General features: G+C 59.9%; 1 protein-coding gene across 2 annotated transcripts; it reads left to right on the forward strand.

The window, feature by feature from the left end:
- Nucleotides 1–740: 740 nt before the first annotated feature.
- Nucleotides 741–2,288, forward strand: HES1 (hes family bHLH transcription factor 1). Of its 2 annotated transcripts, XM_062582621.1 has the most exons (4): nucleotides 741–919; nucleotides 995–1,090; nucleotides 1,189–1,276; nucleotides 1,551–2,288. In XM_062582621.1, exons 1-4 carry the CDS (start codon nucleotides 812–814, stop codon nucleotides 2,033–2,035), a joined length of 777 nt encoding a protein of 258 aa, XP_062438605.1. In that variant the 5' UTR covers nucleotides 741–811; the 3' UTR covers nucleotides 2,036–2,288. The 2 variants fall into 2 exon arrangements, with proteins under 2 accessions (XP_062438605.1, XP_062438604.1); XM_062582620.1 differs by having other exon boundaries at nucleotides 741–1,090.
- The last annotated feature ends 9,963 nt before the right edge of the window (nucleotides 2,289–12,251 follow it).

A 12,251-nucleotide genomic window follows, 5' to 3' on the forward strand; every position in this document is an offset into this window, starting at 1 on the left:
ATCTGATCCCCCTCACGTCTCCTCATCCCCATCGATCCCCTCACCCCTCTTCACCCCCCTCATCTGATCCCCTCACCCCTCCTCATCCCCATCGATCCCGTCACCCCTCCTCACCCCACTCACCCCCTCATCTGACCCCCTCGCCCCTCATCCCATCACCCCTGAGGGGAGCCCCCTCCCCTGCCTCACAGGGGGTGCCACGGCCCCCCACAGCGCGGCTCCCGACACCCCACCCCCAGCCTCGGCGGAGCTGTCAGCGCCCCCCAAGGGGTGCGTGCGGGGGCCACCGCCTGCCACGGGGCGCCAATTAACTCGCTAATTACGGCGACGCTAATGAAGGAGCCGGGCGCCAGCCCCCTCCCCTCCCCCGCCGGGCGGGGCGGCGGCGAAGGGGTTAATGGCGGCGGCTGGCCGCCCGCCACCGCCCCGCGCCATTGGCCGGCGGCCGCCGCGCGGCGGCCAGCCAATGGGCGGGCGCCGTCCACGAGCGGGGCCGCGTGCGGGCGGCGCCCATTGGCTGGGCGCGAGTGTGGGAACGGCGGCGGGGGACGTTTCACACGAGCCGCGCGCGTGCGGCGCGCGCTATAAGTAGGGGCGGCCAGCGGCGCGCGGCACCCGCCGCCGCCCGCCGCGCGCCCGCCCGCCCGCCGCCGGCCTGGAGCCCGCGCCCGCCGCGCCGCCCCGCGCCGCCGCCGCCCGCGGGGGCCGCGCCGCCGCCGCCCGCCCCCCCGCGCCGCTGCCGCCGCCGGCGCTGCTGCTGCGCTTCTTCCGGGGCGGCGGGGGCGGCGGGCGCTGCCGGCGGGGCCGCAAGATGCCGGCCGACCTGATGGAGAAGAGCAGCGCCTCGCCGGTGGCCGCCACCCCCGCCAGCGTCAACGCGACGCCCGACAAGCCCAAGACGGCGGCGGAGCAGCGGAAGGTAAGCGGGGCCCGGGCGGCGGCGCCGCGGGCGCGGGGCCGCGGGGCGCTCACCGCCGCGCCGCCTCTCTTGCAGTCGTCCAAGCCCATCATGGAGAAGCGGCGGCGGGCGCGCATCAACGAGAGCCTGGGGCAGCTCAAGACGCTCATCCTGGACGCGCTGAAGAAGGATGTAAGCGGCGGGGCGGTGGGGGCGCGGGGCGGCGGGCGGGCCGGGCCGGGCCCGGCCCGGGGCCGCCGCGCCGGTGTGAGCCCGCGCTGTGCCCGCAGAGCTCGCGGCACTCCAAGCTGGAGAAGGCCGACATCCTGGAGATGACCGTGAAGCACCTGCGGAGCCTCCAGCGGGCGCAGATGACGGGTGAGTGCCCGCCGTAGCGGCACCGGGGCGCGCGGGGGGTGCCGGGCAGCAGTGCCCCTCGCCTGGATCCCTGGCGCTGGGGGAAGCGGGACCCTGCGGCGGAGGGCTGCCGTTTCCATCTGGATCCTCGGCACCTGGGAGCGCCGGAGGGGCCCTGCTCCCCGCCCGGATTCCCAGCCCGGAGCGGCCGCAGCGTGCAACGCCGGCGGGCTGCACAACCCTGCCCCTGCGGAGCCTGCTGCCCTGACGGCTGTGCACCTCTCTCGCCCCGCAGCTGCGCTGAGCACAGACCCCACGGTGCTGGGCAAGTACCGGGCCGGCTTCAGCGAGTGCATGAACGAGGTGACGCGGTTCCTCTCCACCTGCGAGGGTGTCAACACGGAGGTGCGCACTCGGCTCCTGGGCCACTTGGCCAGCTGCATGACCCAGATCAATGCCATGAACTACCCTGCGCCCCCACCGCCTCCACCGCTGCCGCCGACCGCAGCCTTTGGGCCACCGCTGGTGCCGCCGGGCGGTGGCGGGGGGCCGCTCCCGGGCATGCCCTGCAAGCCGGGCGCAGACGCAGCTAAGGTGTATGGTGGCTTCCAGCTGCTGCCGGCCTCCGATGGGCAGTTTGCCTTCCTCATCCCGAGCACCGCCTTTGGGCCTGGTGGTGCTGTGCTGCCCCTGTACGGTGGCCCGCCGACAGCTGCCACGGCCGCCTCGCCGCCTGGCCCGCCACCTGGCACAGCCGACTCGGTCTGGAGACCGTGGTGAGGGTGGCGGGCACCGGACTGAACTGAGCACTGCACCCCGTGCTGCTGGCACGGCTGTACATAGGTTATATGTTCATATTGGATTGTGCCTTTGTACCATAGCGCTCCCTTGACAGCGTTTCGTGTTTTACACGAGATCTTTTTCTTCCCTTTCCTCTTCTTCCTTATGTGACACCAAAGATCAAAGTTGGTTTTTTTTTGAATGCTCTTAAAATAAAAGCATCCCTTCCATTTTGGAAGGTCTTTGGAGATAAGTTGGAGTGCTGGCATGTGTGTGAAGGAGGGAGCCCAGCTCCTCCTGGCTTGTACCCGGACAGCTGTGGACTGTGCTGTTTTGCCTCTGCTACTCTAGGGCTGCCTTGTTTTGCTCTCCAGACTGGAGCTGCTGTTCAGACCCTCTCTCTTCTCACTATTTTCTCATGTGCAATTGACTGGCTCCTCTCCCTGCCCTTTGGAGATGTAGTTGCTGCTTCCCTGAGAGCAGTTAAAGTGATCAGAATTGTTAAAAGGAGCTTATGTTTGCAGAGCTTGTGAATGCGCTGAGGGAGGCATCTCTGCTTTGTTCCTGGCTCCCTGGGCTCGCCCTCCTCAGGCTGACCGGAGTAGCCCAGGTAAAGTGGAATGGATTCAGCATGAAGCCTAATGTCCTAGCTCAAAGTTTAAACTGCCTGTGAGTCTCTTGCCCGGGAATGGGAGAGGAGCCCATTTCCAGGCCATGGTGTAAATTGCGAATGACTTCAGTTGATTTACAGAAAAGTGCCTGCTGGCTTCTTGAGTTACAGAAATCCTGGCTCTCTGCAGGACAAACCTGACAGGAGTGCTTCTGTCTCCTGGCTGACAGGCTGCAGCAAGCACTTGCGCACTGCTGGGTACCACTTCCACCTGGACTTAAAAGCACAGAGGCAGTCTCAGCCCAGAACACAAATCAAGCTGTGCTTGATGATTAATGCTCTGCATGTGTTTTTGATAAAGTTGGGCATTTCCTCTGCTTTAATATGGAAAACATGTCTGGGGGAGTAACATGGGGCTGTGTGGACTATCTCCCTTTATAACTGCAAGCAGCAACTGACCCCTTTGACTTGGTCATGCCCCATTTCCAAGCAAGATGCTAGTACTAGATAGAGGCAAGTGGTATGCTCGAGTTTCAGCTCATATCACCTTCCTTAACAAGTCCTAATTCAAAGTGGACAGCTTTAAACTGCACTGGAATCCATTGGGAGCTCCTTCCAAATCCCACCACAAAAGCTTATTGGATTTTGTCTGGATCAGCCAGGTGCTTGAGTGTATCCAGGTGTTGGGGAATTGAAAGCTGTGGAAAGTGTGTGACCAGACAGATCAAACCTACTGGGATTTGATCACTCCCCAACTTTCTGCCTTCTCTCTGTCTATATACACCAGCCTCCTGTTTAGAAAATGCTTCTTGGGGTGGCTTTTTGGGGGAGGGAGGAGAGTGGGATGTATCCAGGGATCCAGTTCTACAGGGCTTCCTAACAAATGTGCAGGCGGTGTTTGTTCCCTGCAAAGGAAGACAGTCTCCTGAGCGCTTCTTAGGCATGGGGCTGCTGTAGTCCTGGTGATGCAGCTCTCCCTTCTTTGGCCTCTTAATGCCTTTGCTGGCCTGTTTGTTCTGCCACCCTATGGTGGCATCTAGCACTAGGCTTTGTGTGCCAGGCTTGGGAATATTAGACTTGTTGTCTTGAGACAGATGTGTAGGTGTACGGGCTAAGTCTGTGTTCCCTTCTGCCAGCTGTAGCATCACCTTTCTGTGCTGCGTTATGCCGGAAGTAATGAGGGCAGGACTGAGCCCACCTTATTTTTAGAGAAAAGTTCACAAGACCTTCCTGAGAATCGCATCATATTAGCTTCTGCCTCTTGACAGCTTGCCTGGAACTGATGCAAACCCAGTCACATATCAGCTATAAGAACTGAGACTGTTCCGATTTACTAGGATCCTCTTGTTGAACCAGTTGGTTTGGAAAGTGTATTAAAAAAAAAATTTTTTCTGATAGGCTAATAGGGAACATACACAGATCCAAGAGTGAAAGATAAGATGAGCCTATTTGCTAATGAAGTTTAAGTAGACTAGTGTAAAGCAGATATGCCATGCTTGGACAAGTTTCTCCAAAGCTTTCTGGGTTTATTCTATCTTGCAGCATGTCATTGTAGAACAACTCATTGAGTTTGAGAGATCTGAGCATACCATGGCTCCTGGGAAAAGCTCTGCTCTTGATGGCAGTTCACATACACTGTGGCTGAATTTGGATGATGAATGTAGACTGTGGGTCTGCAGACCATAACATACAGGAGTTGCCCTTCAGGTACAGCAAGTGCCTTTAGACTCAATCAAACTGATGCCATGGGATGAGACTGTGACTGACAGGAAAGGATTGATGCAGGCACCAGGTACCTGGGAGGGGATGGGGTTGGAGCTAAGCTGCTGGACTGTAGCTTCTTTGGTAAAACAGGATTTCTTTCACTGAGGTCTCTGGAGCAGCCACAGACCCTCATGGGCAGTGGGTGAGAGAGGAGGTGGGAGGTGAATGCTGTACCTGACAGTTGGATTCAGGGAGGGAGGAAGTGCTGGAATCCTCCTAGCAAAAGCCTTGTCTGTAAATGCCAGTGGAGCAGCCAAGAAACACCAAGTGAAGAACCCACCGAATAAAGCCATCCTGCACACAGCTGGCCAGATTCATGCAGTGACCAGACCTTGGCCTTCCCTTCCTGGTGACATGACCCCACGTGGAGCTGTGTGCCCATGGGTGAGTGCAGAACAAGTTGGGAAACAGGCTGGGCTCCCTGGTTGTACCCAGGACCATGAGGGTGCTGTGCACAGCTGCCCTGGAGAGCGGGGCAGCCCCTATGGCGGTGCAGGGATGCCCCTGTGTGCACATCTGCAAAGAATGGCTCCAGGAGGGGCTGGAGCACGCTTAGGCTCCTAAGCAGTTTGTTGAAATCTGGTATGTGCATTTGCAGCCCAGATACTGTGCCAGCTCTGTCTGGGATACGTGAGAAGTGCTGAGCCAGGGTGAACGGCTCAGAGAGAGGCAGAGGTGCTGCATCCTCCCGTGCCTCACCAAAGCGCGCCCTTGCAAAGCCGTGCACTGAAGCCGTGCAGCGCACCTGTGTGCCAGCCCGCAAAGTGTCTGGGTCTGCAGGGAACGGCCCACCCCATCGCCCTTCGCCCACCCCCGCGATGCGGGGGAGCGTAGCGTCTCCCAACGCTGCGTAGTGCACCTTGGAGCGTGCTGATCCGTGACCTGCCGCAAGATTTATTTCCCCTCTTTGTCAGTCGCATCTCAGCAGCTCAGTTCTATCGGACGCAGCCGCCATCCCGGGAAACCTGTCATTAAAGTCAATTAACTTTTCCCACACTTCTTGCGAGCGGCGCGAACCCCTCCTTGCTTCCTCCTTGGCTCTTAAGTGCTACCATATGGCACGGGCCCCGGCGCTCCCCCCGCCTCTGTGCTGCCTTTGATTCCCGTCAGACAGCCAGAGCTTTATGATTTAAGCCGAGCGAGCTCTCGTACCAAGCCCTGGGCTGCTCTGCGGCCAAGGTGGTTTTTTTAGCAGGCAGGGCTGTTTTCTGGCAGGAAATGAATAGCTCCCAGATGAGCTCAGGAACCTGAGAGGTCGTGAGAAAGGGGCGAACCCCTCGCGCGGTGGCAGGCTGCCAGGCGGCGCGGGGAGCGCGGCCGGGCCCGCGCCTCCGACACACGAATCCTCTCCCGCCCCCGCTGACAGGCGGCCGGCGGCGCTTGAGGGCCGGCTTGCCGCCGGCCGCACGCTCGCGCGGCCCCGGGGCGCCCGGCGCGGCTGCTCCCTGCCCCGGGCTGCCTGCCCCGAGCCCTCGCCCTCCCCTCTCCCCGCCGGCCGTGCCAGGGGACGGCCGACGCTGGCCCGGCCGCCTCGGGCTGGGATCCAGGCTTTAAATCCCATGGGAGCGCCGGGCTGGTATAAAAGCCGGCTGGCAGCTGGGCTCGGCGGCGGGAGCGTGGTGCGAGGGGCAGCCGTCAGCCCGGGGCTGCGCGGCTCCTGCTGCCGAGAGGCTCCCCGGGGCCTCGCCACGGCGGGCTGGGCCTCGCCACGGCGGGCTGGGCCTCGCCACGGCGGGCTGGGCCTCGCCACGGCGGGCTGGGCCTCGCCACGGCGGGCTGGGCCTCGCCACGGCGGGCTGGGCCTCGCCACGGCGGGCTGGGCCTCGCCACGGCGGGCTGGGCCTCGCCACGGCGGGCTGGGCCTCGCCACGGGGCTCCGTGGCCGGGCGCGCGGCCCCGTGGGGGCCAGCTCCTCCGAGACCCCGCGGTGACCCGGGAGCCGGCTCCTCCGGCATGCTCCGGCACCCCAAGGGCAGCGCCGTCCTCTGCCCTGCCCCTGCCCCCGGGGCAGGGTGGGGAAGGGGACCTGTGATTTACAGGGGTGACATGTGTTTTACTTAAAACAAGTCAAACAAAAGCCTGGTTTGTTTTGCGGAGCGCAGACTTCCTGATGGGGTCAGCCCAGACAAATGACTCTGCTCCATTTCATTAAACATTTGTGGCCGGCCATGCCATCAGCTGGTGTTTGGGACGGCGTTCCCAGCTGAGTCAAAGTGCACCGGGAAGCCACGCAGCTGGGGAGCGCTGGGCGCCTCTCCCCTTCCCCGGCGCGTTCGCTGGAGGAGCAGTTCCCCCGCTCTCTGGGGAGTGACGTCCCGCACCGCAGCCCAGCAGTGCTGCGAGGACAGCGGGTGGCACGGCCACAGCGTGGCTCTGCGCTGGAGCACAGCAGCGGCAGCAGGCCCAGTCGTGCGAGTCCAGCATGCTGGCAGGGTGGGAGGCTGGTGCAGATGCTGCATGGCATGGAGAGAGCGAGCAAACAATCCAGGGTCATGAGTAGATGGGGATGGATGGATGGATGGAAAGAGGGAGCACGCAGGAGTAGCTGCAGACACAAGGAAACACTTGGACAAACCATCTCGCGGGCTAAGGTGTAGCAACGCTGTTGACTCGTTGCTGCTCGCTTTCAGCACACGATCATCCTTGCTGTAGGAAGGGGTCCTCCCTGCTTTCTCTCTGCCTCAGAGTACTTTGTTGGTTGGATGGAGACTGGTCTCAGGTCCTGCTGGGTGCTCACCGTCCCCTGCCATCCGAGGACTGCCAACGAAGGAGTTCTCAGGCATGCAACATGCAGATGTGGGGAATCCTCTCTCCTCCTGCTACTGCCTCAGTGAGGAAGAAGCACAAGAGTGAGCAGCTGTCTGTGGTGGGTGCCAGGGCTCACTGGCAATGGTAAGGAGAGGGATCTCTCCCCCGTCCCCAGGCTCTCACCTTTACACTTCTTTGGCTTGGTTGTGGGGCACCTATAGGCCCTTGGGTTTTCTGCAAGAATCTGTTCCTTCCCACCATGGCCTCAGCTGCTGTCCCTGCCTTGAAATGCTGCCCAGGAGAGACTTGGGGTGGGCAGCCCCCCAACTCAAGGAGCTCTGATAGGGCTGACCGTTGCAGGGGGCTGTTTGGCTAGGGTAGAGCGTGGCCATCTACTGCACTGCAGTAAGGAGCCCAGCAGACTGGGAATCACTGATAGGGGCCAGGGAATTGCTGCTTTTGGGCCAGATGAGCCTGTGCTGGATAGCCAGTCTGTCCCTGCAGGAAGGTCACTCTTCTGGGACAGTGGCTCTGTAAAAGCCCTGGATGAAGCCCCCCAGAGCCTTGTCCTAGGGACTCCAGCCTGCAGCAGGGAGGGTGGTGGGGCAGAGCACTTGCATGAAGACTCAGGGATCCTGTAGCACCTTCTGAACTTAGGACCCAATCCCACTCTTCCAGGAGATACTCAGGCAGGTGACTTTGGGGGAGCTGCCCCTTCCCATAGCATTCTCCAGGGTGCTGGCAGTCTCTATGGGACCATTTGGGGGTCTGTGCCCCAGCACTCATCTGCAGGCTGTTTCTAAGGGTTTGGAGAAAGCCAGGGCTGGAGGAGGTGGCAACTCAGGGCAGAGTACTGTTCCTGAAGGACAGACATGGAGGTGGGACTATCTGTAATCTTTAATGATTAGGAAGCTGTTTCCAGCCTGGGTTTATTGCCAGTAGAGCCAGCTCAGCACAACTGCAGGGACATTAACTCTTATCTACCTGGTGAGATAAGAGCCCTGGGCTGCACCCTAGGGCCAGAAGAGAGCAAACACTGGTGGCACGGCACAGCCAGCGCCTTCCTCCCATCCCCTCTCGCAGGCCCGGCACACCCAGGGCGACACCGGCCACGTCTGGGAGGCAGAGCCAGGCCAGACCCCCTGCTTAATTGGGGGATTGGGGACTCCTCGATTCCCAGGGGCTCTTGGGCTGTCTGAACCCGGTTCATTGGTGATTGGCCTCACCCCTGCTTTGCTTTTTGGCTTCGCAAGGGCTGAGCAAGAGCAGAGTGCAGTGAGCCACTGCTCGACCTCGGGAGCACCAGCAGGCTCTCCCTCCTGATTTTCCTTCCCAGGCCGGAGCAGCCTGACATCGAGGGTGCACTAATGCCTGAGCAAACAGCCGCCAGCAGCCACTGAGCTGCTCCCCGGTCCCGTCCCATCAATTGCTGCCGCGTGGCAAGAAAGCACCCGGAGCTTGACTGCAGAGGAGAGCGCTCCTCACCCAAACTCCCCATCATTTCAGCTGTAAGAAGGCAGTGTCTCGCTTGATTAAAAGCAGTCCTCCTGTGATGGGCCTGCCCTCCTTGGGCCGCACTCGCACCAGCACAGCAGCATGGGCTGCGTGACCCAGAGGGGTCCCTGAGACCCCTGACCATGCTTTGGGGCTGGGATGTGCCATGTCTCTGAGCTGGGGCCACCGCAGCCTGGAGCCACCCGGCTCCCAGCCAGCACCCCAAAACATCCAGCAGCTCTGTTCTACCCTGGCCCCCCATAGCAAGGCAAACACGCGTCTCTGCATCCTCCTGCCACCCCGTCCCAAGGAAAGGCAGCTCGTCTCCAATTCAGCCTGTTGCTGTCTATCATCTTGCTGAAAGCCAGCCCTAAAATAGCCCCTGGACCAGGGCCTCTGCCGGGTCTGTGCCCCCGAGCTGGGACTCGTGCTGTCCCCGGGGCGTCAGCTCTCCCTGCACCGCAGCAGCTGTGCTGGCCCAGGAGCGCTGCCGGCCGTGCCTCCCTGCGAGACGCGGCTGCCTGGGCAGCTGTGACAGCGCCAAGAGGAGGAGGAGGAGGAGGAGGAGGAAGGCTCCCAGAATGGGATGCCGGGAGCTGTGCCAGAGTAGAGATGAGTTGCAGAGACCGTGCTCTGCCCAAATGCGTTCTAGCGTTTGCAGACCCCATGCTGGAGGCCTCCCCTGTGTGTCTGCCTAACTTGCCTGCATGCTCCTGTTACAGGCTGGCCTGCAGGATGCTTTGCCAAAAAAGCTAAGCGTGAAGAGAAATCAGGGCTAAAACCAGAATAAACATGATGTCTCTTGTCCGGATAGTGCTGCATGCAGGAGCACAGAGCTGAGCTGGCTTTCAGGGCCACACTCTGTCTCCAGAAACGAAGGCCTCCCAAAACCAGGGGTGCAGGGCTAGATCAGCCAGGACTATGTCCAAAACTCCCAGCCGCTGGCCCTTCACCCTTCTCTGCCTGGCACGGCCAGACTACGGTGGGCATAGCTGGGACCTACTGCTAACCAAGAGCACCAGACAGGGCTGCTGGAGGCAGGCAAGGGCTGAGCGGTCTCTCGGTTGTGTCAACTTGACATGGGCACCAGAGCAGCAGACAATGCTCTGCCTGGGGGCGTACCAGGGTGCCCCACGCCTTGCTCTCAATTGCGCTTCCGAGGATGCCCTGTGCTTTCTTGGCTTTTTTGTGTTCTGTGTTGCAGCGAGCTGAGGCTGTCCACGATCTCTCCTGAACTGTAACACCTTTCACTGCTACAAAAGATGGGCTGTAGTCCTGTTCTCTGGAAAACATTATGAGTTCTTGAAAACGTAGAGCAATCTGGCTGATGTCTCTCTGTGACGTTGGAAATCTGGACGGTGTTTGTACCAAGAGAGGGAGCAGGATGTGGAGACATACGCTGAATCTTACAGCTGTGACTCTTGCCTGGTGCTCACTCCAGCAGCCCTGCTGCATCCCAGGCGCACATAAAATGCACGTCTCTTTTGGCAGTCTTGTCGTGCAGAGTGCGTTTGCCAAACAGGGGAGGCAGTTTGGGCCTGATTCCAGCAACATCCTTACTAAGGCTGACAGCTAACAAGGTAGGACCAAAGCATTCTGATCCTGCCAGGTGCTGCACATATGGGGTGCACGTTTGCAGCTCTGGCATCAAGTTTAGCCATATCCCTGCCTCCGCCAGCAACATGTTCATCTTCAGACCCTGGAGGATAACCTATATTTGTCCCTGGTAGTGAAATTAATCCAGTTTATGGGCAGGAAGAGAGCACATGGCCCATTCCATGCAGAGGTTTAGTTACAGCATGTAAATGAAGAGCAATAGCTGAGCGGCCGGTGTGAGTTGGAGTGCCTGGTATGGTATCCATCCCTGCTACACACTAAAGACCTGCACGTTCTTCAGGGCTCTGCTTCCAAAGACAAGAATCCAGTGGGCTAGGTTTCTTATTGGTGCAAACTAGGGTGGCTTTGCCACAACTGATGGGACTGTGCTCATGGGCACCACTGCAGTGCTTGGCCCCAGGTGCTTTTGCAGCTGCAAAGACATAGCTCAGGCATGGGGTCTGGCCCCTCATTAGCTGGCACATGCCCACACATGCATCGCAATGAGGAGAAGGACCTACGAGTGCATCCTTGTGGCTGCTGGGGGAGGAGATGAGCTGGGAAGGGGACAGGGAGCTTTGGGATGGTGTTGCACCAGGACAAACCTTCCCACAAGGCTGCATTCCCAATCATGCTGGTCCTGTGTATGGCACCTGGACAGGTCTGTTGGAGACCTTGTCTCTTGCACTGCATCTCTGCAGGCACTGGGAGGGCCCTGGTGGTGGCAGTTACAGAAGGGTCTCATGGTGAGGAGCTAGCAGGCTCCTGGTATAGACTATTCCCTTCTGTCTGCAGCCAAGCCTTGCTCCTTGCCCTGGGGCCAGCACTGGCTCATCCTACAGAGCAGAGCTCCACACTTCCCTTCCCATAGGACAACTTTCTTTTAGCTAGCCTTTAGCTTTTATTGCACTCTGAAATAGAGGGATTGGCAGCTGAACAGCCTAGGCTGGTGTTTTTGAGTAGGGTCCAAGCAGCTGTTTGTGCTTGCAGACAGCACTGGCGCTTGCTGGCTTCCCTGCTGTGCTCAGCTGCGAGTAAGGGCAAGCACCAGGCAGAGGTCATGGGGAGCTTCATGTCCTGGCAGCCCCCAGAGGGCCTGGGAAGCTCAGCAGCCCTATGCTTGTGGCTCTGTCTATGATCCTGGGCTCCAAGTATCCTTGGCCAGCAGCGCTCCTGAAGACAGGCCTGCAGGAAGTGTGGGACCTGCTAGCTGGGCACTGTCTCCTGCCATTCAGGAGCACCAGAGCAACCCTGTCCAGGGAATTGCTCTGGGAGTCACCTTCACCCTATGGGGTTTGAGGTGGCCATGCCTAGGTAGGGGAGAGCACCACTAACCACATTTCCAGGGCTCAGGAGCGCCATCAGCACCCAGACCTGCTCTTGCAGATGTCACCAGCCTGCAGGCTCCTGACCCACCTTCTCCCGCATGTGATTTTTGCTCTCGGTGCAGGCTTGTCTCTCCCCAGAGGTTTCTGAGCTGAGCTGGAACTGCTAGGCTGTGCACCAGCTTAGCTGGTCATGCCTCTCCAGGGTGAGGAGCTGGGCTTGCAGGGCATCTCACTGCTAGAGAGGGACAAATGAACAAGAGCAAGTGAATGGAAGTGGCAACAGGCAGAGGAGAGCAGAGTGTGAACATGAGCAAGTAGTAAAATGCTACTGGGTATGTATGTGCCAGCCTGCAGATGCGTTCATGAGCAGCCTGCTAGCCAGTGACAGCAGGGCAGGATGGTGGTCTGGAAGTACCTGAAGAAGGTGAGCATGGAGATGGGGAGAGCTTGCTGGCAATGTGTATCCAGAAGGATGAGGTGGAGGACCCACTCAACACAGACAAGCACAAGTACTGAACCACCACCAGAGCTTGGTGCCTATGTCGTGTCTCCCCATGCTGACTGAACACGTGGATGGTCACCAGCAGGACCCGCTATCGCCTTGACCTGGCTCTTTCATAGCAGCAGGTTAGCGTGCACCTGGCGAGACAGACGAGCTCTGCTGGCATTGGACCCA

This window comes from Rhea pennata, chromosome 9 (genome assembly GCF_028389875.1).
Source record: "Rhea pennata isolate bPtePen1 chromosome 9, bPtePen1.pri, whole genome shotgun sequence".
Taxonomy (NCBI): Eukaryota; Metazoa; Chordata; class Aves; order Rheiformes; family Rheidae; genus Rhea; species Rhea pennata.

Bases quoted from the DNA above. Each gene is read 5' to 3' on its own strand.
- HES1 (XM_062582620.1), top strand. From the start codon at position 812: ATGCCGGCCGACCTGATGGAGAAGAGCAGCGCCTCGCCGGTGGCCGCC. The intron at 1,091-1,188 runs GTAAGCGGCGGG...CTGTGCCCGCAG, and splicing joins TGGACGCGCTGAAGAAGGAT to AGCTCGCGGCACTCCAAGCT. The intron at 1,277-1,550 runs GTGAGTGCCCGC...CTCGCCCCGCAG, and splicing joins CCAGCGGGCGCAGATGACGG to CTGCGCTGAGCACAGACCCC.